This window comes from Scardinius erythrophthalmus, assembly GCF_964197995.2.
Source record: "Scardinius erythrophthalmus genome assembly, chromosome: 17".
NCBI lineage: Eukaryota > Metazoa > Chordata > Actinopteri > Cypriniformes > Leuciscidae > Scardinius > Scardinius erythrophthalmus.
In genome coordinates, this window is record NC_138237.1 from 18,824,558 (window position 1) to 18,850,372 (window position 25,815).

A 25,815-nucleotide genomic window follows, 5' to 3' on the forward strand; every position below is an offset into this window, starting at 1 on the left:
AATTTTTTTCACTAACCACCAGCAATCCAGTTAACCAGGTACTAAATGTGCTGTTTTGTATTTAAATTAAAGGGATAATTCACCAAATTCATGATAATTCATCATTTACTCACCCTCATGTCTTTCTAAACATGTATGACTTTCTTTATTCTGAGGAAGATTAAAGAAAATATTTTGAGGAATGTTTCAACTGTTCCATCTCCATACAATGAAAGTCACTGGACCCCATTGACATTCATTATGTGGACAAAAAGGAGGCATTTTTGATTTATTCCAGAAAAAAGAAATACATACAGGTTTGAAATGACATGAGGGTGAGTAAATGATGATAGAATTGTCATTTTTGGGTGAACTTCCCCTTCAAGTCATTGTTTTTAGTGCAAACACGCCCTCCTTTCTATGTAAATTAGGAACTATTTTAGATTGAACCTCACAAAAGGTAATGTCAAGCCTTCCATGAGCGATAAACAGATTTTTATTTGTTTGTGTACATTTTCTATTAATCAAAGCAGCAGTAATGAATCAAATAATCAAGCGATGCAGAAAAGCAATATAACCGGGCGTATGTCCAAATGCATGTAAATCAGTCCATTTCACATTTTAAAAAAGAGGTGCTTGGATCACAGTAGTAAAACCATTCTGTAGAGTTCCAGACAAGAATGCCAGATCAGGGTTGTCTGATACACCCTTCACAACCTAGTAAGATCAGAAACTACGCAATGCAAATAGCACAGATTATGTGGGCATGTTTGCACCATTACCTGATTTGCATAATTGCTTCATAGAATCAGAATCACTAAAACAACAAGCATGTGCAAATAAACAACGCCATCCGTTCATTCTTAGTGAATTCCCCCCATGATGTTTCGGTTGTGACAGATTGTCAAAACGGGATGCATTCCCTGTGTTAAAAACAGTATACAACATATCATCACATACAGTGTTATTCTGAAGCATGGCATTCATTACTCACATGGAAATGAACCCAGCATGCTTATTCAGAGAAATGATTAAGTCTCTTTGTTCAGAACTTCAGCAGTCTTGTTCGGAACATTAACTACAATGCTTGCTCTGTTCATATTCATGCACATATTTCAACAGAGAAATTGCACTGGCATGGAATGGTGAAGATAATCTTTTTAGAGCCTTCACTTACGGGGTAACTCCTGCGTAAACATATGCAAACACAGTCATACTGATGAAAATAAAGAAAACACCTTGTTAAAGGAACAAGGATCAGATGAGACGGACAAACACAAGCAGAACTGTATTTTCAGACCATGAAAACACAGACTACTTACCAGGAATGACAAGCTACACAATGAAAATGCAAGATAAATACAGGATCTACTAGAACAGACACATATGGTCTGAGTCAGTAAAAAAAACGCATAATGAAAACGGTTTAATAAACATCGACTATATGGATCTTTATGCTACATCGGTATACCTGTGGCAATTCATATTGATTCAGTCTTCTTCTATGCTTTCACTATGCTCTATTAAATCATACTGTGTTGAAATATTTGATTCAGATGTGGGAAGAGAACTTTGATGTTATGAAGATGACGATTATGAAGATGACGATGAGGCCAATACAAAACGTAAACACATTTCTTTTTGACAGATTATAATAGTAAAATCAAATCAAATAAATAAAATATACAGTGCTATGCATAAGTTTAGACACCCATGCTAAAGTTGACTAAAAAGAGGAATAAAAAATCATCTTTTGGAAATTGAACTTAATGCCTTCATTTAAAAAAAAAAAAATTAGGAAAAATCCAACCTTAAAGGACACCAATTTTCTTTGTGAATGAATAATGTATCGTAAATAAATAAATGTTCTTCCTTAAAATACAGGGTGCATAAGTCTGGACACCCCTATGTTAAATTCCCATAGAGGCAGGCAGATTTTTATTTTTAAAGGCCAGTTACTTCATGGATCCAGGATACTATGCATCCTGATAAAGTTCCCTTGGCCTTTGGAATTAAAATAGCCCCACATCATCACATAGCCTTCACCATACCTAGAGATTGGCATGGAGTACTTTCCATAAGATCATCTCTCAATGCAAATCAAACTATTAGGCTAACTGAAATAAAACCATGTCAATCTCTAGGTATGGTGAAGGCTATGTGATGATGTGGGGCTATTTTAATTCCAAAGGCCAAGGGAACTTTATCAGGATGCATAGTATCCTGGATCCATGAAGTAACTGGCCTTTAAAAATAAAAATCTGCCTGCCTCTATGGGAATTTAACATAGGGGTGTCCAAACTTATGCACCCTGTGTTTTAAGGAATTAAGTTCAATTTCCAAAAGATGATTTTTTATTCCTCTTTTTAGTCAACTTTAGCATGGGTGTCTAAACTTATGCATAGCACTGTACAGTATGTGTGTATATAAACAACTGAGATAAGTAAAAAGCAAAAATCTACTGTTAAAAAAGCAGTAATATATATATATCTACATACAACTTTGATTATATACTGTAATATTTGGGCTAGAAAAAATGAGCTAACTTAGTGTATTTTTAGCCTAACACTTCATTTGGCACTTTATTCAAGTATTCTTATGAGTATACTATACAGCCATACCATCAATTAAGATGAACAAACTGAGTGAATTTGCCATTAGGCTTATGTCGAGTTCTAGGCAGCTTGGTATGAATTGTCTCTAATGAGATGTCCTAAATCATTGATGGAACCATATAAAACACCCAAAAGACCTAAAACACATCTACATGTATCAAGGAGATCATGAATTATGGATGCACTTATCAGAGACCTGGAGGAAAAATTCATTAGACAAAACTGTTCTAAGAAAAAAAAAAAGAAAGAAAGAAAAAAACACCTCATCCCAACCTGCGGCTACAAAAAAAACAAAAACAAAACATGATGTACTGCTCTCAGAAAACTCTGCTCAAGACATAAAATATATTTTTTACAATAAACCAAAATGTAATGTGAACTTTAACCAAGAAACATGTATGATAGGTAATCTGGTGCTGTAGACGTTGTGATGAAATCTAGCCATGGCAGCAGTCACCACACTCTTTGGAAGTGTATCGGAGGCTGGGTAACGGGAGGTAGAGCTGACAGATTTAATCTACCGGCCAGCCAGGAGAGGGCCAAAAACACTTCTCCTAGCTTGGGGCGCGGAGTGGGCTGCAGTTGTTTTCCTGAGATTCAGTCTGCATTTTAACAAGTGTGATAAATCACGGCACACATCTGAGCACAAAGGCACACTGAGCTCCCACACCGGTCCAAAACACCCAGCTCTGCTGACTCAGCACTGTGCATAAAAGGTCTTCTGGATGCTCCAGCCGTTTCCACATATTCCAAACCTTATCCCATTCTGAACAAAGAAAGTGCATGTTACAGTTGAGCATTGGGTTGAATCAAAGAGGTTGGGCAAAGTTATTTGTTAGCATTCAACCTTCATCACAGGCATTCAATTCTGGACAGATTTTTTTAGCCAATCACCTGAGCTGAACTGTAAATGTCATGTGACTAGAATCACACTAGAACCACAGGCAAATTATGTATTGACAATGCTGATTGGCTGATGGAAAACAGGCAATAATGTAATATAATGTAATATAATATAATATATGAAAGTTTGTGGCAACTTTTGAATGGCCGTCGATGCAAAAATAGGCTTTTGTCCTCTGAATTGTGTAGTTATGGCACCTACCAGCAGGGGTTAGATGCTAGCTCATGCTAATTTGCCAAACTTTGATTGAATATTACATATAATGGGGTAAAAAAAGAAAAAAGAAAAAGAGAGACACTGGGATTGAAATCGAAATGTGCAGCTTTAAAAGAGAACTCCGGTCAATTTTAACATAAAGCTAATTTTTTTGTAAATTTGGAGTGCTGTCAGTACAGAGAACAACGACAAAAATCGGTGTTGCCTACACCGTGTTATCCTCTTTTTAAAATTTGCACCCTGTTGACTTCAATGGGGCAAGTTTTAAACCTGCTTTTAGCCTCTTAACATCCTTGATGTGTCATTACAAGTGTACAGCCAATGTGAGTGATTCCTTCAGAGTGAACACGGGTGAATCTGACTGCAGTAGATGTGAAAGATATGAATAAAAATGATGTTATTTCAGCCAGCGCACATACCTGTATTTTCTTCCTGTTTTCGGTCGAAGCCCATAGTAATCGATTGTCGAGTTCACGCGCGTGATCATAGGTACTAAACCTATGCGTGTGAACTCGACAATCGATTACTATGGACTTCGACCGAAAACAGGAAGAAAATACAGGTATGTGCGCTGGCTGAAATAACATTATTTTTATTCATATCTTTCACATCTACTGCAGTCAGATTCACCCATGTTCACTCTGAAGGAATCACTCACATGACCTGTGCACTTGTAATGACACATCAAGGATGTTAAGAGGCTAAAAGCAGGTTTAAAACTTGCCCCATTGAAGTCAACAGGGTGCAAATTTTAAAAAGAGGATAACACGGTGTAGGCAACACCGATTTTTGTTGTTGTTCTCTGTATTGACAGCACTCCAAATTTACAAAAAAATGAGCTCAAAGTTAAAATTGACCGGAGTTCTCCTTTAACAATTTGCGAAAATCTGCAACAGATCACTAACTACGGTTTCAATGCTCCAGACGCATTTGCTGGATGTGACTTATCGCTAGCAGCCCGTTTTAACCTTCGCGGTGCGGTCATTACAAATGTGCAGTCTGTTCCGAGGACTCTCAGGTTATTCACCTCCAGACTTGACACTTGCCTTCATCTCCAGTCACTCTCAGTGATAAGTGCGAACAAGCAGCACTTCTGCCCGTGCCAAGTTTGGATTCTCAGCTCATTTTGCCTCTGGTTCTGTTAGTCTGAACGAAGCTGATGATCCATCCAGGGTGGCATCAAACATTCCAGACGGGCCAAACGAGGTGCTGCTTTTCTGATGAAATGTCACCTAGCACCAACACACAATGATTAAGGACAGAAACGCACCTGGATATGAATGATGAGCCCGACAAACTGATTGGCACATGCGTTTCCAGGAGTCAAAACTCCGGGGCGCATCACTTTATTACCATGAGAATCCATTCCAAAATGGGAAACAAATGCTACTCCATTTTATTGAACAAACAACCCCCATTTCTTTTCATAGCCCTGCCTTATATATGAGCTTTTTTTAATGTATGACACTTAATTACATTAGTTGCACTTAACTCGACACCCTCCCAGGAAATGCCTGCATAGGTCTTGCATAATAATGGCACTCATATCTCAGCTCTCGATGGCATACGGCAGCCTTTGACATGTAAACTGACCACCACCTTCTTTAATACGGACAGTCGGCTGGAGGTCAATCGGCATCCATGCCTGTATTCGTCCATCGCTAATGTTCAAAACTGATTGATACGGTTACAACGGAGGCGGTGCCATGCACACAAGAACGCTTGTGGGTTTCGCATTAAAATTCAGTCTGGGGGTCGTTTATGTTAAATCCCGTCTAAGCAAGAAAAAACAGCCTTAAGGAATTTAGCATTTCAGAGAAGAGATGGTCAATAAGTGCTGAAGAACACTACTGCCCTTTAAAAGTAAAAGGCTCTGTGGGTCCCTCTGAACTGACACTGAGCACCATGTCATCATGGGACAAACACATGAAACAGTCACGCATTACGGTCCCATGCAACCCGCTGCCGCGAGATTTCGAGATTTCAAAACCATGTTGTGTTTGTTAAAAACAATCCATCTAGCTTACCATATTTTCTTAAAACCTACAATGATTACTGCATGACACCATACTGGTATGTGTATACAAAAAAATGTATTACAGAACATAATTAAATCACACTGTTGAAAATGACACTTATTGACGTGAATGAGTTTAACAGCAGAAGCATTAGTTTTGAATGGGCTTTTCAAGTAAGAAGCAGAGAAGAAAATGTAAATAAAAGTCCATTACAGAAAGTATATATTTTCTGAATCATCTAAAATTATGTACATTTTTGTCACAAAATACACGTTTCATGTCAACACACACACTTGGTGCCTATTCCTTAAAACACCCTTCCAAAATGAGTTAATATCTTAATAATGAAAATAATAATAATAATAATAATAAAAAATAATAATACAAATAAGAAACTGAAAATTAATGAAGGTGATCAGAAAGGACTTCTCCTAAATGGGCCCTAGAATAATTATATCGAGATTAACATCAATCTTCTTGATAGGGAAAGATTTTCTACAACATTCCCAAAAGTCTATGGTCTGAAAAACACATTTTCAAACCCACCAATGCTGCCTTGCTTAAACATAAAACTAATAAGAAACTGAAAATGACAAGAAACAAAAAAGAAAACAGAATGATACAAGCACCGAACACTCTGCTTAATTCCGATAACATGTAACTGATATTCTTTTTTGTTTGTTTGTTTAGCCTGCGAGAGGATCAGAAGGCGTAGAAAACTGAAGGGTGCGGCTGAAGAGTGGACGGGGCTCCTCTCCTCTGGCGAGCCACACTTTATGAGAGCACTAGCACAGTCAGCATGGAGAACATGAGAGTGACGAGAGCGTACGTCACAGAGGAGCAGCCAAGGGTTGCTGAGACCACACATCCCACACCACCAAAAAAAGACACCAGGGACAGTGCACAGGAAAAGAAACAAATGGCCAAAATGGAAACGAAACGTTTGAAAATGCGATGGTCCGGTGATGTCCGATTTTACACATGGAGACAGAAACAGGGAAAGAGGGAGGGAAGGAAAAAACAGGGAAAGAAATCGGGAGAGAGAAAAAAGAGAGAGACAGAGAATAGGTCAAATACAGAAAAATAAGTTTGAAAGGTTAATCAAGATTAGAAAAGAATATCAAAGGAAAGTTCAAGCAAGTTAGTAAAAACCAAAGTAAGAAGGCCGTAGCATGTTAAAAGCACAGCAAATGACAGCAAAGACGAGAATGAAAGGACAACGATAGCCAGGTGATGGGAAATATGGAATGATAAGGGACACGAAGACACATACAATCAAGAAACACGGATCAGGCAACTTTCCTGGTATTTGCCATTACCTGTATATCTAAAATTTATCACAAATTTGGGTACATCTTCCTTTAAAGGTGAAGTGTCTCATTTCTGAGCTAGCAGCGTCCCCAAAACTCCCCCATCTGCGGTCGGTCAATGTTGGAGCAATGTTTTGAAATTGTGTTTCCACTTTTTGAGGAAAATCCATCTACGAATGGCTTATTTATAGTAGTCTCTGCATATTGAGCAGTGATAGAGAAGTATTGCAATATTATTTTAAATAAAAAATACACACTTCAACTTTAAACAAGTGCTTCCAGAAAATTACATTCAAATGAATTCTAATTAATTTAAAATCAAGAAAAAGGAAAAATTAGGAAAGAAACAGGCTTTCATCTTTTTGAGTTGCAAACACCAGGGAAATGTTGCCCAGTCAGAAAACAAGGTGAAACAAACGGGTTATGATGCAATACACTGTAATACTGTTCTGGATGACTGAATAAGTTTTCTTGATGTTACTTAAACTGCACACACGTTAATGGGCATTGTATTAGAACAGCTTTTACTCCATGTCAACTGTAGCTGGGGAGATTTGGATTACAGGAAGTAGAGATTCAGCATTTGTCTAGCGGCCAGGGTTGAGCTCAACCCGCTCCCTGTACCATGCACCAAAATCCACTGCCTCCCTATTTGAATTCCTGACAAACTCGTGTGATAATAACAGCGTCCCAGATTGTTCCACGTGCTTCTGACCTGCCTCACGCACACTGGTCCGAAAATAAGACGATATGGAAGCGTGAATCGCTGTCTGAGCAGCTGGTTTTGGACCAGCTTTTCTAATGGCAGCTGCTCTATCTGAGGCAATGCAGATGTTAGGCTAAAAATAAAGCCGCTTTTTAAACTCCCACATGTTACACATTGAGGTTAACAACTCTACAAAGTGTAAGTGTGGCGAGATGGGAAAGAGGACAAAGGAAAGCTTTTCTATCCATCTGAACCTGTCTTGCACAAGTGCTCCGAGATCCAAAGCTCCCACTGCTATATGGCTGCTTCCCACTAAGCGGATGAGAAAAAGCAGGTCTCTTGGCCATGCACCGGCAGATGCCTGTTAGGTCCTCAGTAAAGCATTAAACCATTAATCCTGTTGAGGCGTCATCATGCAAAACCAGAGGATGCATCCCCACTGAGAGCGGGCAGATAGTCAGCCCAATTCAATCGGTCTGCTGCAATGAGCCTGAACTGAGCCTTAGTTCAGCCGCGAGAAAAAAAAGATTGAAGAACAGAGAGAAAGAGAGAGAGGGATGATCTAAGGCCCAATTTTTACAGTGGGGAAGCAGCTCACAAGAAAACAAAAACACAGCACTGCCATCGGAGCGCAGACCAAACGAGCCCAGTTGGAGGGGATGGATGGTTTTTACGGACCTGCTGTGGCTTTTTCGCCTCCTGAGTGCCAAATAGAAAATCTCATCTCCACTGATATCATCTGCAATCGCTCTGAGACGAGCAATAACGCTGGCTGCAAGAGTTAGGGGGAGGCTGGCAGATGGAGTCAGGGCTCTGGAGAGGAGCTAAAGGTCGCCAGGCTTCACCTCTCACAGACATTTATACCTCTGCACTCTTATTACTCTTAGATTGTGTCAAATCACTCTCTAGAGGAGGTCAGGCCACAACCTGAATTGACACAAGGGTGGCCTGTGTAATCCACAACAAGACCTGCTAGTGGGATGGGGGTTAACTGGGGTTGGGGTGAGGCGGTCGGGCTGTTGGCTGCTCTGGCTGGCAGTGGCTGTGATTCAGGGTCAGGGGGTGGGCCGTACCTGGGATGGCGGTGGGTTCTGGCAAGGTCCTGAAGGAGAGGATGCCGGGATCAGATCGTCCTCGCTGGTTTTCGGCCACAACGTAGACCTCGTATTCCGTGTTCCACTCCAGACCCCGCAGAACCATGTACTCGCTGCTGTTGGGCAGGCGGATCTCTGGCTTCCATTCCTGCCGATGTTTCTACGAACACAGATTTTGACATATTTTAAGCACGGATGGTACATATGGGTCAATGGCATTTATTTTTTTGTCTGGATCTAATTTCTTCAAAAATACAATTCACCACACTTACATTGATTTGAAATACACCTGATTAGCATGTTATTTTCTCAAGTAAGAATTCATTTAATTCTAATAATAATTAAAGGGGGGGGTGAATTACTGTTTCATGCATACTGAGTTTTTTACACTGTTAAAGAGTTGGATTCCCATGCTAAACATGGTCAAAGTTTCAAAAGTTAAGTTGTACGTTTGAAGGAGTATTTTTGTTCCAAAAATTGTCCTTCCGGTTTGTCACAAGTTTCGGAAAGTTTTTTTCGAGTATGGCTCTGTCTGACGTAAGAGAGGGCGGAATTTCCTTATATGGGTCCTAAGGGCACTTCTCCGGTAAGATCGCGGGCGCGCGCGCACTCGTAAAACAGAGCAAGAGAGTGAAAGCAGTTCGCCATCAAAGCGCCCTGCCCGGCTTTTGGGAAGTCAGTGTCACCAAAGAAGTGTGTTTTTGGTTGCCAGGGCAAGACAACCCTGCACGGATTCCCAAAGAACCCAGCGTTAAGGCACCCGTGGATGGAGTTTGTTTTCCTGAGCATAAACGGAGTTGTGCAAGACTGTTGTTCCCTGCATTTCGACGATGATTGTTTTATAAACAAAGCCCAGATCGTCTAATGCTTAAGGATCAAGCAGTCACAATGATAAAGGTTCGCGGTCGTGCGTTGGAACGGTGAGTAAAACTGTTGAACAAATGTCTCTGTGTGTTGTTAGCTCGGCGCGTTAGCACAGCTTTAGCTTCGCCCACACGGCCCGCCCCCAGCCGCTCGTTTTTTTCCGGAAAGACTCGGTACAGCCAATCTTTCAATTAAAAATATAATAAAACAAAAGACTTTTTGGAGATAAGAAGGATGCAATATTACTCTATAGGTACTCAAGATTAACAGGAGATTGAGTGAAAATGAGCATTTCACCCCCCCTTTAAGAAAAAAAGCCTCATTAAAATGATTACTTATAAATATATGCATAAACATTTAAATAAATATAATAATTGAAAAGAATATAAATATTGAAAATATTAACAAAACTTAATAATATTTGAAAATGTCTGCCAAATTAAAGTCATATGGTGCCACCAACATGCAAAAAACAAAAACAATAATAAACAGGAAATTATATCATAGAGAGGAACTCTGCAGACCCTCATCACTGTTGCTGGGTCTGATTTCAGAGGCTGTTGCTTCGTCACATTTGTCATATGGTTACTTTTCAGAAATTATGCGACATACGTCATCGAGGATGTCTAATTTCAGAAAAGTAACCATTATAAAATTCCCTGTTATCCAAATCTGTTAAATAATTTTTGTAAACGCTTTCTACTTTTGGAATCTAATAATTACTTAAAATATCACATAATTTGGCCAAGGCAAGATTAGCTCAGGTTATGAAATATTAGGTTGTTGAGTGATTTCCCCCCCAATATTTCCGAATTAATTTATATTTGGCTAGAAAAAAAAAACAAAAAAAAACAACAACACACAACTTTTTTGTTATGTCACATGACATTTTTAGAATCATTACATTTGACTTTTTTTCTTTTTTTGAAAATGTTATAAACATTTTTCAAAACCATATGAGACCATCATGAATACAGAGAGGCAATTTCTATTTCTATAAATTCAATCCCCCCCCCCCATTCTTTGTTGGTGGACACTCTTATACATCACTGACCAGTGAACTTTGCTACCTACCTAAAGGCAATGGCGGTATAAATAATTCTGATGACTGGACAAGTCAAGTATGTTCCCTCGTGTCCAATCATACTCACAGCTCTGTAGCGCACTAAATAGTGTTTGATAGGAGAGCCCCCATCATCCTGCTTGATCCAGTAGACCTTCATCTCGTTGCCTGTGGACAGTGGCTTAGCCTCCAGTTTAGGAGGATTAGGTTCCCCTGAGAAGAAAATGGCCAGAAAAAAAAGCTGTTAGAAAACCCTAGCACAAATTCAAAATGTGCCCTTAACCCAGGTGCATTTCCACAGGTGAACGTCCTCTTATCCATTAACAGCTGACTTTGTAATCCACAAGGTATTCTTTATCTCTGAATATGAATTGCAAAAATAGGTTAGCTAATTAAACCACCTGGATAATTTTAGCTTACAATTAATTTACAGTGTTGACCCAGCTGGGAGAATTGAAAAGGATGTTATATGGCTGTGCATGGTCTAAACTATGCACAAAAATAAAATAAAAAATTGGTAAAATTAAAGATCAAAGGGTGTGATGTAACACGTTATAGTTGAGTCCCTTATAAAAGTCTCAATTCCTCTGTTCTCAATTTTGGTTAAACTGTTGAGACATCTCATCGTAGAGGCTTTTTTTTGGCAGTATAATGATTTACTGCCAAAAAACTTCTGCCTCCTATCCTTCCAAATGTGGAACATTAATGAAAGTGCTTGGCTCTTTTAAATGTGGAGCTGAGTCGCTTGGGCATGTGGAGGGCTGTAATGAGAGCTGGACCTGTGTTGGTGGCAGTGATGGAGGGAGAGAGTGCTGCTATAATGCAGTCTCTGGAGGAGCTTGTTATCTCCACTTGCCCACTACTTAATGACAGAACTCCCTTAATTATCCTCCATGCTTTGATTGGAGATTCTCAGCCATTACATTTAATAATATCAGCGGGCCGAAGGGAGAAGGAAATGCGCATGTGTGGGCGCTTGTTTGGAATGTTAGCTGTCTAACTGTGTCACTAGAGGAGCCTGGGAGGAGGCCACAGCGCTCTGCTCCCATTAATCATCATAAATAGCTGCTATACAAGAGTCCTTATTAGGAACTGACGTGACACTGTGTATATACACCACCAAATATACAAAACATGACAAATGAGATGAATCTTTTGGTCAAGGCAATAAGATATCTGAATGTTTGACCTTAGAAATATAATGCATAAGTTAAATTTGATGGTTTGGTTTCAGTTCTGTTCATAAGTTTACATTCTCCTGGCAGAATCTGCAAGATGTTTATCATTTTATTGAGCAAAATAACATGGATCATAAAAATTATGTTTTGTTTTATTTTTCAAATAATATATTATAATGGGGTCAGTATGTTTTTTTAAATAAATATTTTAATATATTTTAAATGGCAAAGATGCAATACACTGATTAAAAGTGACAGTAAAACATAATGCAATTATAATGAATTATAATGTTGTTTTCAACATTGGCAATAATAAGAATGTTTCTTGTGAAGCAAATCAGCATTTTAAAATCATTTTACTGTGAGAATATTTCACAATTTTACTGTATTTTAGATTAAATAAATGTAGCCTTGGTGAAACTTAGAGATGTCTTTCTCTTGACAAATATAATATAATCCACAAGACAACATGAATTTGCACAGTTGATCCTGCTCGGTTCATATTCTTGGTTTCTACTATTGTATGTCTCGAGCATCAATGATTTTTGTAGTCTTTTGTGATAGCAGGGTTTAAGTCTCAGGTTTGTGAAGTGAAGCTGCCCACTGTTTCCTTTCGAGGGAACTCGAACTGCGTCGACCACGACAATTTAGCGAAACGCATCTGAAGTATGAATGAAACTATTCCAATCCTGATTGGTGCTGCATCATGACGTAACGTGACGGCATACATGGAAGCTACAAAGGGATGCCGGCACACAACAGAGTTAGCTTTTTGCTCTTCAGCAAGCGCTCTGTGTCAAACTGTCTGTCCTATTTGGTGTTGTTTGTCCCATAAGAATTAAGGTAGGCTATGTATTGCAAAATGGAATCTAGTCACTCGGATCTCGCATTTGCAGAGGCAGAGCGTAGATTACAGGTCTACTCTGCAATAAAGATTCTGTGGCTCGGATCTCGCGTTTGCAGAGGCAGCGTGTAGATTACGGGTCTGCAATAAAAGGGACACACGCGATCTGTAAAATAATACTTTTTTGGGTGCGAGGCATTCACAATCAGCTCCTGAGGATGCTGGCAATGTTCATTGAGAAACATCTCGATGCATTTATCCGTGCGCTGCCGGATGTTTCAGCCTCGCACCTGTTGACTTTCTTCTCGAGGGATGAAAACCAAATATATCGTAGCGGCTCGAATCTCGCGTTTGCCGAGGCAGCGTGTAGATTACAAGACCGAATAAATAAATATTAAAACAGTATTGTCTGGTTCGAGAACGAAACCGAAAGAGCCTCCCCTCTAGGGAAATTTACACTGGGACAGGCAGGGCTTGTTGTGGCATAGTGGGTAATCGTTCCCCAAAATGTCATAGTCGACACAGTTCGAGTTCCCTCTAAAGGGAACGTCTCGGATTAGGACTGTAACCCTTGTTCCCTGAGAAGGGAATGAGACACTGCGTCCCTTTCTGCGCCTTCCCCTGCCTGGGAGCGACTTGCTTCATTGCAGAAGCTAACTCTGTTGTGTGGCGGCGTCCCTTTGTAGCTTCCGTGTATGCCGTCACTTGTTACGTCATGACGCAGCACCAATCAGGATTGGATTAGCTTCATTCATACTTCAGATGCGTTACACTAAGAGCGTTCCCCAAAGTGTTGTAGTCGACGCAGTGTCTCATTCCCTTCTAAGGGAACAAGGTTTACAGTCGGAACCCCAAACGTTCTCCAGGTCCTGTAAGTTCTTTGGTTTCCCAGCATACTCTGCATATTCGAGTTCTTCTTCACAGTGGCTTCATGATGTTGAGATTCATTTTTACCTCTTAGACCAAACTTTTACAAAAAACTTCAAACAGTCATATGGCTCAAGGCGGCACTACATGACATAAAGAACCTGTAAACCGGATAATTTGTGTAAATTAAGTTACCATTTCATGTTGTAGAATATATGTATGCAGTACAGTACTAAATACAAAAATAGATTCTGCAAAGATTTACGTGAATTATGTAAACTTGAAACCGTAAACCTCTATGTAGTAATTTGTTATGGCCTCATTTCATGATAAATCTCTTTGTAGTCTTCTGTAATTAAGTTTAATTTAAGATAGAGGCATTTTTGAACATTTCAGACCATCAGGCAGTTAGTTAAGCATGCATGAAAGTAGAGGCCTAAGGTGTTTCCTTCATGATGAATTGAAGCTTGATTAAAGTTTGTAATTGGATGCTGCAATTTAAATGAAGACAAGTTAATTTAAGACAAGCAGTGCAGGAGTGATGACATTTAAACAAGTTATCTGAGATCCAGTCATCATTTCCAGTTAGCTGAAGGATTTCCAGATGCTAAGAGGACAAAGAGGGATAGATTAGGGTTACAGAGAGAAAGAAGGCAAACATGCTCTACCATGCTGAAGGCGGATAAGTTTAGTTTCAAGGGTCATGGATTATTGTGCCACTCGATCGTGACTACTAATAATAACAACTGCTATCCTAGCTTGACACATTTCAGGAATAGAAACTGAAATATACTACGGAGAAATGACAGAGACAGCATCTCATTTCAAATCAAGTGTGTCGTTAAAAATGTTTGGGTGAAAAAATTAAGAGTAGAATTATTGTCTTCAAATACAAGGAAGTGAAGCTGTTCCTCTTTTGCATTGCCAAGAACAGCATACAGGGACAGTGAGCAAATACATTGAGACAAAGACGTACAATTAGGACATGCATGAGAGGCTTTAAGTATACAGACGAGAGACAGAGAGCAGAAGTGCGTGTGAATGTATTCATGCATTAGCAGAACGTCAGTGCATCTGTTAGTCTGTGGTATGCACATTTTAGGCACACTGCAACTACAGCACAAATTTATTATATAAAGCACATGATGTGCAAATGACTGATGTTCTTTATGCTAATTTGTACAAATAAAAAAGATGTCTTTTTTAATAAATGAGTTTGTGAGATGTCAAAAACAAAATATATATGTATTTTATACAGTATTTATGCCACTCTGTTAAGGTATTCCGTTTAATAAAAAAAGAGATTTTCTCAAAAAGTTATTTTTCTTTTAAAAAGAGAGGGAAGGTAAAAATGAAAGTCAATAGATTAAGATATAAATTGAAAATCAATAAAAAGTTTAACATGCAGAGCATTTCTGGTATTACTGTCTAGGCTGAGAGGCTGATGGTTTTCAAAAAGCCAAATAAAGTAGGTGGTGTGAGATTTCTGAAGGATGAATGACTCAAAAATGAAATGGCTCATAAACCCTGATGGTACTGAGTGGGTGTTTCCTTTATCTTCCCATCATTAACTTGTCTTATATTCTCACTGTTAATGGGAATTGGACCAAAATGAAAAAAACTAAAACAAAACATAAATCAACAAAAAGTTACCTTCTGTTCACCAGCGAAGACGACATCATCAGCACCATGCAAGAGTCATATGACAAAGTCACATGATACGCACGCACATGATTGGTGGAAAGGAAAGTGGAAGGGGGAGGGGTCACATGGAAAATACAAAACATTGAAAAAAATTATACAAACATGGAACGTGTTAAGACCAAAAAGTACAAACAGGAACACAAACAACAAAAAGAAAACAAATTATAAACATAAATACTTCTCTATAACATTAGATACAGAGTCTGTAGATCCATAAACCAATTCCCGGACAGTAATTTTGAAATACAAATTCAGATCAAAGTACTTAAATCATCTCTCTTGAATCCCATTGAAATTATTCAGGGTAAGAACAGGGTCCAAATTGCTTTATGAATCCACTTCAGCAGGAGCAGTTTTTCTCCTGACTGCGAGAGGTACTTTCGATAAGAGGATTCAAATACAGCTCTCTTGCAGTGTACATCGAACTAAATGCTTGTGCAGATTGAATGGCATCAATGGTACAGTAAAAACCATCTGAAACAGAGCAGGCCAGCCAAAGGCAGAGGAATCTCGGTGATGTAGACGGTACAGAGAGAAACCTGCATCATCTAATGGACATTAGATGAGGTAGAGACTGTCCAGACAATACTATAAAATGTTGATCTAGGATTAGTCATAAAGATATAAAAACACAAAAACTGATCCTAGATCAGCACTTTCAGTCTGTTTGCATATATGAGCTCAGGAATGCAGCTGAGAAGGGCAGAGGAAAAACTAAACTAAACTAGATATGATGCTGAATGTACACCTTCAGACACTTAAAGTTGCATGTAAAAATGCATGAATGGAAGTCTCATGGAAGAACATCTGCTAAAATAGGTTTTTATTACAGAAAATTTGAGAGAGAGTGAGTGAGAGAGAGAGAGAGAGAGAGAGAGAGAGAGAGAGTAATACTGCAAATACTCTAGAAAACAAAATAAAAATAAAAATAAAAAATAAATACATTTTCATCTTTCTCGCAATGCACATAATTTTCAAGAATAGTTATATACGTGGTATAGCTTTCTAAAGAATTCCTCTCCCCACTATTGCCTTTTGCTAACTCACTAACACTTTGGAATTATACCTGTTTTAAAGTGCTACACAAATTCTATACTTACATTTAATTGAAAATGGGGTGAAAAGATCAAATTTAACTAATCTATTTTGTTTAGAACAAATAAAAGCTAATCAATTTTGCCCATTTTCTGTATACATATGTGTTTAAGTTTGCAATCTGAGACAGATAACTATACCAATTAAAAAGAACAAATTGGCACATTACACATAAACATACGCACCAAGACTAAGAAAAAGCACCACACATTCACATTCACAAACCACCAGGGTTCCTTACATACTGTAGCTGTCAAGCAATTTAGAAAGTCTGAAATCTTCATGCTGATTATGACTCATTATCATACAAAAGAACAGATCTTTTGTTTGCTTATCTACTCATACAACCCTAAAAACACTATTATATTTTAATTTCTTTGACATCCAAAGAAAGTTTTAGTTTGGTGCAATCTTAAACCTGCCACTCAATGCCAACTAAGCAGACAATAGTCAAACAACTGCCTACTCCTACCTTGTCATTTATCTGGCTGAATGAGACAGAATAGCTGTCTCTCAGAAAAACCTTTTCAGACCCTCCCAATTTGCGGCCTGTTTGTTGAGAGGTCAGGTGTAATTCGTGGTGTCATGGTAACTCTATTTTCAGACAAACACTTTTCAGAATCTCTCACATGATTGTGGGAAGTGAGAGAGCATGTTTTAGTGTTTAGGATCAAAAATCACTTGTATAGAAACAGACAAGCAAACATAAAGCATCAAATACACAGATGTCTGTGCAGTATACAGTATAAATATACAATGAGATATCTGTTGTTAATTTGCTGATTGTGCAAGTCTGTAAATTTGAACCCAGTCCAATGTGATCCATAAGCCATCACTATCTGGCACTTAAACACACTACGTTCTTGCATCTCTGAGGGAAGATGTGTACTCCTAAGAATGCTAATGTTGACAATTATGATTAATGTTGGGAAGACAGCTCCATTAGTTTCCACATTCAAGAAGTATGCAACACATCTAATTAATATCTCAGAGACTCAATAAGAGAACTGCATGTTTCATGCTGTTTATGCAACTTTCTCCACATCCAATATCATAAAACAATCAGCACACATCATTGAGTTTATAAACCAATAACCATTAGCACAAAAACGCATGTTGGTTCATGTCATACTTCTGTATGTCTACCATGCAGTGACATGTTAGACAGGTGAGCTGGTCTACAAGCGGAAGTTAGTGATGGTTCTCTACAAAGGCTTGAGGATCATGAGCACAATCTCAGTGTCTCACTTCCCCCGTCCTCAACTAACATCTATACAGTCTCTCTTCTCTATCACAGACGTGCGTTGTCGCTCTACTGCGAACATCAGCGGTGTTGACTTCAGGAACAATGGTCTACAGTAGGTGAGGCGAACAAACGTGTAGCAGGCGGATAAAGAGTGGCAAACGACACTGCACACAGTCGGCATACTCACTAAGGTCGGCAGTGGTTGGAGGAATAGAAGTCGGAGTCTCTGAAGACACTGGAAGATGGTGAGAACATGGTGAGATGTGCTTTCATTTGCCGCACTGATAGCAGAGCCACTGTTGCAACAGCTTCATAGCAACTAGTGCACATCACAGCGTAGCAACATTCAACCAGTCCAGGCAGAAGTGCACGTGACCCAAATTAAAGTGCATCAGTATAGAGACACAACTATGTGGCCAGAATAATGTGTAAATGTAACACCAGTGGCTTTACTGGGATGCCATCTGGATCCCAGCAATGAATAAAATGTATGTGCATGGCACAATTTTATTTAAAATGATTTAATCTGATTAAACTTTAGTTGTCCAGTTGGATATGTGAGGTGGGCAACTAAGTCTAATGAGTCTAATAAAAATGATTATGCCAAATAGATTGTCATTTTAATTGTACAAAACACAGGCATCACAACGCTGAAACATTTACTGGAATATGTCATGACTTAGTTTTAAAAGGAATTAAATGCAACGTTTGAAATATAATTATAAAATATACTCTGTTGGTTTAGAAGTTAGATTTTTTTTCATGAATCCTACGTAAACTACCATTTATAAGATTATTGTGAGAGATTTTTTTGTAAAGAAATATATACTTTTATTCAGCAAGCGTGCATTAAATTAATCGAAAATGAGAGTAAAGACAGTTGTTACAAAAAAATCTACTTAAAAAATGTTCTTTTCAAAATGTCTTGTCATCAAATTAATATTATATTATCACTGTTTAAAAAAAAGAGCCTTGAGCAACACATCTGTTTTCAACATTTATATTAATAAGAAGGATATGAATGATCACGTGACACTGAAGGGCCATGCCACACTAAGCCGATGGTGAGTGTCTGTCGGGCTAGTCAGTACTAACATTCCACATACTACCGGGATCAAGACGCACATAACGACCTGTTTTTAAATGTCATGGCCAATCTGATCCATGACAGTAGAGCCGTCTCAAGCCGCAGACACAGCTCGATTCAAAGTGCGATATTCTCCTGAAAGTCCATTAGTGCCAGTGACTCAGACATCATCACCTTCAATATACTCTCATCCATCTAATCTGAGAGAGAAGGTTGACTTTCATTGAGCTGAACCTCAGAGCCTTGGAGTTAAACGATAAGTACTTTGAGTGGAAGGTAATGATATGATGGGGGCGAAATATCCCCTGTTTCCTCTTTTAGGCTTAACGCAATTAGGTAGTGGCACAGCCTGTTTGTAAGCTGAGTGTCTGACAGATGACAGACTATGTTAGAGTTTCAAAGACTGTTTGACTAAAGAGTGCAGAGCTTCTGTCTTTTAATCTCTTTCTTTCTGTGCAAGTTGTGAATTTATTTCAAGGAACTTGTAGATACTTGGTGACAAAAAGAGTCTGAAGTGCTAATATCATATTATAGGATCAGTTCAGTTGAATATGAACATTTTTATCATGTACTTTACTCGCTCTACTGTTGATTCGCAAAATACAAAATTGGAACACAAAAGGAAATTTTAATAAAGTACTGACTGCTCTTTTCAGATTGGAACTGGAGCTTAAAAGTTGCCAAAATGACGTAAAACACCATAAAAGCCTTTATTCCCACAGATTTTGTGCTCACATCCAAAATGCGTGCACATAAAGCTGCCTCTCAGTACTAAACTGCTTTTATTAAACACACATAAAGTCTGGGCGAGTATTCATGTAAACACAGTCCATTATGTTTTAAGTGAATGTAAACAGTTGAGAAAGAAAATGCATGTCTAACAGTATAATGGATCCGTGCGTCAGGTCTTAAAGTGACAGCAGCCTAATATACTGTAACTGCTGCCAAATTATGAGATAATATTAAAAATATCTATGGCAGTTTTTGCCCATGGTATCGATGTCAAAATTATGGCCAGTGAAAATGCTGAGTGGCTAGCAACTTTTGAAAACCACTAGCCACAGTGGTAGATGAGCAAGAAAGTTAATGTCAAGCTCTGCTTGTGTGCTATATGCAAAGTCAACTTTGTGACAAAATGTATTCACTAAAAATCTTAAAACCATAGGAGTTGTTAAATACTGCAACAAAATAACTGATTCAGTGAGCTGAACTTGAGAACAGATCATGAAAAGATCTCACTCAAAATTCATTCACCAATCACTTCTCTCATGAAAACTCAATATATTTTACATGAATATTAGCTTAAATTTCACCCTGTACATCACACACAAAACTATCATATGATTTCAGAAGTCACATGACCCACATTTATGATGTTTTTGCACCTTTTTCAAGTTTAAAAAGCTCCAGTTCACAATCATTGTAAATGCACTGAAAGGATTGATACTTTTTTTTTACAAAATTACTCCATTTACGCAGAACAAATAATGGTACATACATCTTTGGAACAACGTGAGGGAGAGTAAATTATTACAGAATTATCATTTTGGAGTGAATATCCCTTTAATGCCACATCGATAAAAAAATGAAACGAAATTTATTTTAGCTTCAAGAGAATATTTTGGAGCCCAACTCTTACTTCTCCCTGATTTCCAGTGTTTTGAATTGCACAAAACTAATTACTGCAGCCTTATTGATCTCACAAAACACTACACTCTTTTCTTCAGTTTGGTCTACCGCTCTGCAGATTAGAAAATGCATGCTAAAATGGGACTGTATTATCCGTTGTGGTCTGATGAAACGCTGAGGGGCAGTAACATTGTGTAATGCTTTGTAGATATCACAGAGCAGAGGGTGAGGTTCAAAGCACACAGAGAGTCTCAGACAGAGAAGAAAATTGCTCTGCAGAATAATAAGGATTATCATATCGTAAGTGTTTCATGTCAAGGGGAAGGAAGGGGGTGTTAATGCCGGTGATCAAAATTAAAGCACTCCAGAACTTCACCTGAGGACGAGGACCATCTGCTAGGTCGCTGGCCTGTCTCTCTATCTGTGAGAGCTGTATTCACTGGCACTGATGCAGATAAACTACTGAGCACCACCAGATGTGCTAGGCAATAGACCTAATGTAATGCATTTCTCAGGGGTACTAAATTACTGAGCACAATCTGATGAAGGGCCATGTAAACTGTTTCTATCTCCCATTCTGATTACATAAAGTGTTATTAAAGAGGTTTGGTTCTACACGTTGGATTGTATTTGAGACAGAACTGATACAGTACAAGTAAGGGATAATGTACATCCAGCCGATTGTTATCTCAGAATAAACACAGACAGGGTGATCAGGTCTTGCATCAGCCTGAAGGGGTTTATTCTGAGATAACAACTGGCTGGAAGTACATTATCCTCCTTATTACACGGCTACTTGCCACATAAGTAAATAATTAGAAACGAAATATTGATCTGAGTCGAATTATTTTATTAGGTTTTTAAAGGGATAGTTCACTTTGAAATTAATTTTTGATATGTTTTAGCTTACCTCAAGGGCATCCAAGATGTAGGTGTCTTTGTTTCCGCAGTAGTTTCAATTTTGATATTTTTAGGTCAAACCGTTCTTGTCTGTCAGTCATATAATGCAGGTCGATGGTCACTGGCTCAAAACACAAGCACAGAGTCCAAATTAAAACAATTCCCCATCGTCCAAATGAAACAATTCCCCATCATAAGTACACATTGATGGCCTAAGACACGAAACGAGCGTTTTGTCTGAGAAAACGAACAGTATTTATATCGTTGTTATCTCTTGAAAACAGCACACGTCCAAATGATCTGAGGGCGCGGGCGGGTATAGATATATTCATAGATGTCGCCTTGGCTACTGCAGTTCATTGGAACGAAACCGTAGCCAAGCGACATCTAGTGTATATATCTATACCCGCTGTTTTGAGACAGTAACCATAGACCTGCATTATATGACTGACAGACAAGAACGGTTTGACCTAAAAATATCAAAATTGAAACTACTGCGGAAACAAAGACACCTACATCTTGGATGCCCTTGAGGTAAGCTAAAACATATCAAAAATTAATTTCAAAGTGAACTATCCCTTTAAGCGCAAAGCTTCCAGAGAGTAGTTGCTAGCGTGGCAATTCAAACTAGACAGACATTTAAGAGATACTGTACAGTCATACCACTTATTAAACAGCATTTCGCCACATAAATAATTATGGGGATAAGAGATATTTATTTGAGAGGAAAACAGTTTTAAAATCGTACCTGTTTGTATCTTATAATCCAACAGTGTACAAAACAATAGTCGCAAAATGGCAGCAGCTGCATTTGTATGAAATAAGAGAGAGCGAGTACTCGATAGTGGATGGAATAATTAAAATAACTGTACACAAAATATTGATTTGACTGAGTTTTAATATTTTATTAGCTCACCAAACGCAAAACTTCCAAAAAAAAAAAAAAAAAAAAAGATTAGCTCTAAACATCACCATATGACAAATAATAATAATAATAATTTGTATGTTACCTTGCTTACTGACTGTGACATTTTTCATATATTAGAAAAAATTTAAGTTTTGCATACTGAATGCAGAAAAAAAAGACATTGTCAAACCAGTTATCACAGCGGGACACTTTTCTTTCTTTTTTTACACAGCAGTTTAAATGCCTAAATTTGCCTTTGAATTTAGCATTGGGTTCTGAGCTGACCTCCTTTAACTTTGTATAATCTACTATTTTCTTATCAGAGGCAATTTCCACTGTATAGGTCTCCAAAGGTGCAGTCCCTGCTACGGTGCTCTCTGATCCTTTGCGGTCTGTGGCGATCACATTCATATCAAATAAGGCTCAGTGGAGTCTACCTGCCCTCTGGGAGCGGGGTGACCCGCACACAGGCTAGCAATCAGAAAGCCTGGCACACAGTCATGGAAAGAGTCCCTATTTGTCTCTGTGAATATTTTAGCTGTCACCCAAGATGACCCTACTGCAGTGAGCCGCAGAGGTGGCATTATCCATCAGAAAACTCCCAGAGGTGTCCATCACTCCTGCCTCTATCGCTTACGTGACAGACCTAGCTAGCTTTGTCATCACTCCATCTCCATACACAATTCCAGCCTCCTCATTCACGCTCATAGCACATCAAATGGAGAGGGAGCTCTCTTGCTTTGAATCGCAAGTCCCTGCAGCACATACCGCAGTAATGTGAATTTTATAGTGCTCTTTTACAATTTCTACAGGTTGTGGAGGCAAGAGGCATGGATCTTTGCTCTGGAGGAGAGAAAGACTCACTCACGCTACTGGCAACATAGTCTTTTGTGTCATTCCCCTCTTCCTTCAGCGCTCTGGGCACTCTATTGGCTGAACCTGCAGGATGGCCACTGGTGATAAATCTCTGACAAGCACCTGCGAGAACTACCGTACATCTTACTTGAAGCTCCATCTACGTCAAGTTATGCCACTCTCTGCAGACATGCTGCTGCTTTATAATAGATAGAGTAAATCTGTCATACTTCCCTAACTGTTAAAGCAATAGTTCACCCAAATAATTTCAATTTGGTCATTATTTACTCACCTTTGTGTTGCTCCAACCCTGCATGTTTTTTTTTGTCTGTGGAACACAAAAGGAGCTATTCTAAATAATTTCCAACTTGCTGTTTGCAATGTCAGTTAAATGGCCAACTTAACCCTCTGGAGTCTGAGCTGTTTTCTGGGCCCTGGAGGTGTTCTGACATGCTCTGACATTTGTGCTTTTTTCAGTTATTTATAAACATGTTAATGGCAAAGGTGTAAATTCACTCTATATAGCACAAACAGGGCTACCAAAATATCTGATCAACATGCATGTATATGTTTGAATTTTTAAGAGAATAATGTTTATGCGTGGTTATTGGAAAAAATAAAAATGAAAGTTGCAGAAATAAGGCCACAAAACACATACTAAATATGTGGCAATAAGACTTTTGACTAAAGGATATCATCGCCTATAGTTTTTTCTTCAAAATTATGTGAAAATAGTCTTGCTTTATCGTTCACATAAAACCATACATTGATTTAAATTGATGTAAAACAGGTTTTGCTTGGAAAGCCAATATGCGAGGGGGGCGTGAACGAGGAGTGGTTTTCACCTGAATTACCACCCACTCTGCATAATGATGAGCCATTCACTCAGGTGTGACAACTGACTGAGCCACAATGCAAGGACCATTTAAGATTTTGCTTACATCTATCTTGTAAATATGTTTTGCTATTTTATTAAAAAGGTTACAATTCCAACAATAATTACAATTTCAACAATATTTCAAGTGTACTCTTTCTTTGTAAAAAAAAGATTATATAGGCCTACATTTTATCTATGTATTCATTACTTTGAATATAGCCAACATTGAAACAGCTAACATCTTAGTTGATGACTTTATTTTTGACAAAAATATTAGGCTATTTTATATATAGAAATTGCTAAACAAAAGCTTATTTGACGAGGCAGTATATTCTACAGTAAAAACTGTACCCAAATCTACTAAACAAAATGTTGTCTTTCATATTTCACCTGACTGTAACGTTGTTTTCATGAAATACGCTTACACACGCTTAAAATGATGATAATTAAGTGTAAAGATAGGTATTACTGAAAATATTTGGTGTTTGGGGTGAGGATTGGGGTTGATCCATTTATAAAGTAGCTGTTTTTTATTTATTTTTCTGATGTGCACAAATAAGCGACAGGTATCATAAGATTTTCTTTTCTTTTATTCGTTCATGCATGTAATAATGAATGAATGAATGAATGAATGAATTTATGTATGACTTGTGCAATAAATAAATAAAAAACTAAAAAAAATACGATAGGCTATTGACTCGCGATCTTCGCAGTAGGCTAGTGAACGCACCGGAGAAACGCACATTTATTAGGCTACATAGTTTTTTTTTGTTTTGGATGGTTTTGTTTAGAACCAGCTGTAAATGTAAATATATTTCACATTTTTTAGACATGTGAGGCGAGTAGGCTACGGTCTGGTTGATGATCTCCAGTTCAAGCACCTTATGTTGTGATTGCTAGCCTATATTTACTTTAAATCCAGGAAATTTGTTAATGAAAAAAATATTAAAATTAAGATACAATTGATACAAAACGAAATTCGTTTTAAAGAAAGGATTTGTACTTTCTGTTTTGAGGTATCTGTGAATGTTTGAAAGTCAACTGTCACGTAATATTGTTTTTTGCCAGCTGTGGTAAACAGCGCGCATCTATGCCGTTCATTCATTCATAAACAGAAACCTGAGAAGGAAAAACTTACTAGTATTCCTCAGCTCGTATTCCTCGTATTCCTCATTATTCCTCACAGCGCTGCCTTGTAAACAAGTAATGTTCTGAATAAACTGGTGTTTTGGTTTTCTTGTGCTGATGATAGGGGCGTTCACAGGATTGCGTGGATTACCTCAGCCATTTGCGTTTGAATAGCGTGCGCTCTCTGTGGGCGGAGTCTCATTACATTTGAATTAGCTCTAATGAGGTCGACTGGAATCGCTCTCTTTTAATACAGATTTCACAAGATGAGAATATTTGTTTTTTATATAAATTACTTCATTAAAAAGTAGAGAATTCAAGCTTCATGCCTGTGTGTCTGAATGCCTGTTTGACTGAGTATTCGCTAAGCTACAGTTCATTTTCGGACGCGTTTCAGAATGGACTACACGGACAGAGAGAAGGCAGAACTCGCTTCGTGTTTATTTTTCTTTATTTGGCAAAAAGCACAACACTTTGTTTTTATTGTGAGTATACACAAAAATAATACACATTTAACAGAATCGATTGATGTATGAAACTTGTTTTGTAAAATCAAAGTCAAAAGAGAATTTCGGGTCTCAATCAACTCATAAGGAAAAAAATCGAGCAGATCACGCCGGCGTGATCTCAGACCCCTGAGGGTTAAGAGTGAATAACTTACATGTTGATCTCTTTGTAAAACAAAGCTACAGCTTCAGAAGTCATTCAGAATAATGTTTATGCCACTTT

The 25,815-nt window shown here is 38.2% G+C and overlaps 1 protein-coding gene across 2 annotated transcripts in view; it reads right to left on the reverse strand.

Annotated features, from left to right (window-relative positions):
• ncam1a (neural cell adhesion molecule 1a) overlaps window positions 1-25,815 on the reverse strand; it is a 241,725-nt gene that overhangs the window by 11,303 nt on the left and 204,607 nt on the right. Inside the window, exons 14-16 of one of the 2 annotated variants that reach the window (XM_081391323.1) lie at window positions 10,858-10,982; window positions 8,822-9,002; window positions 6,149-6,586 (exon numbers count right to left, since the gene is read on the reverse strand). In XM_081391323.1, coding sequence (XP_081247449.1) covers window positions 6,507-6,586; window positions 8,822-9,002; window positions 10,858-10,982 — 386 coding nt within the window. In that variant the 3' untranslated portion in view covers window positions 6,149-6,506. Of the gene's footprint in view, window positions 1-6,148; window positions 6,587-8,821; window positions 9,003-10,857; window positions 10,983-25,815 lie in introns of those variants that run through there. The other variant, XM_081391322.1, reaches the window with a different exon arrangement.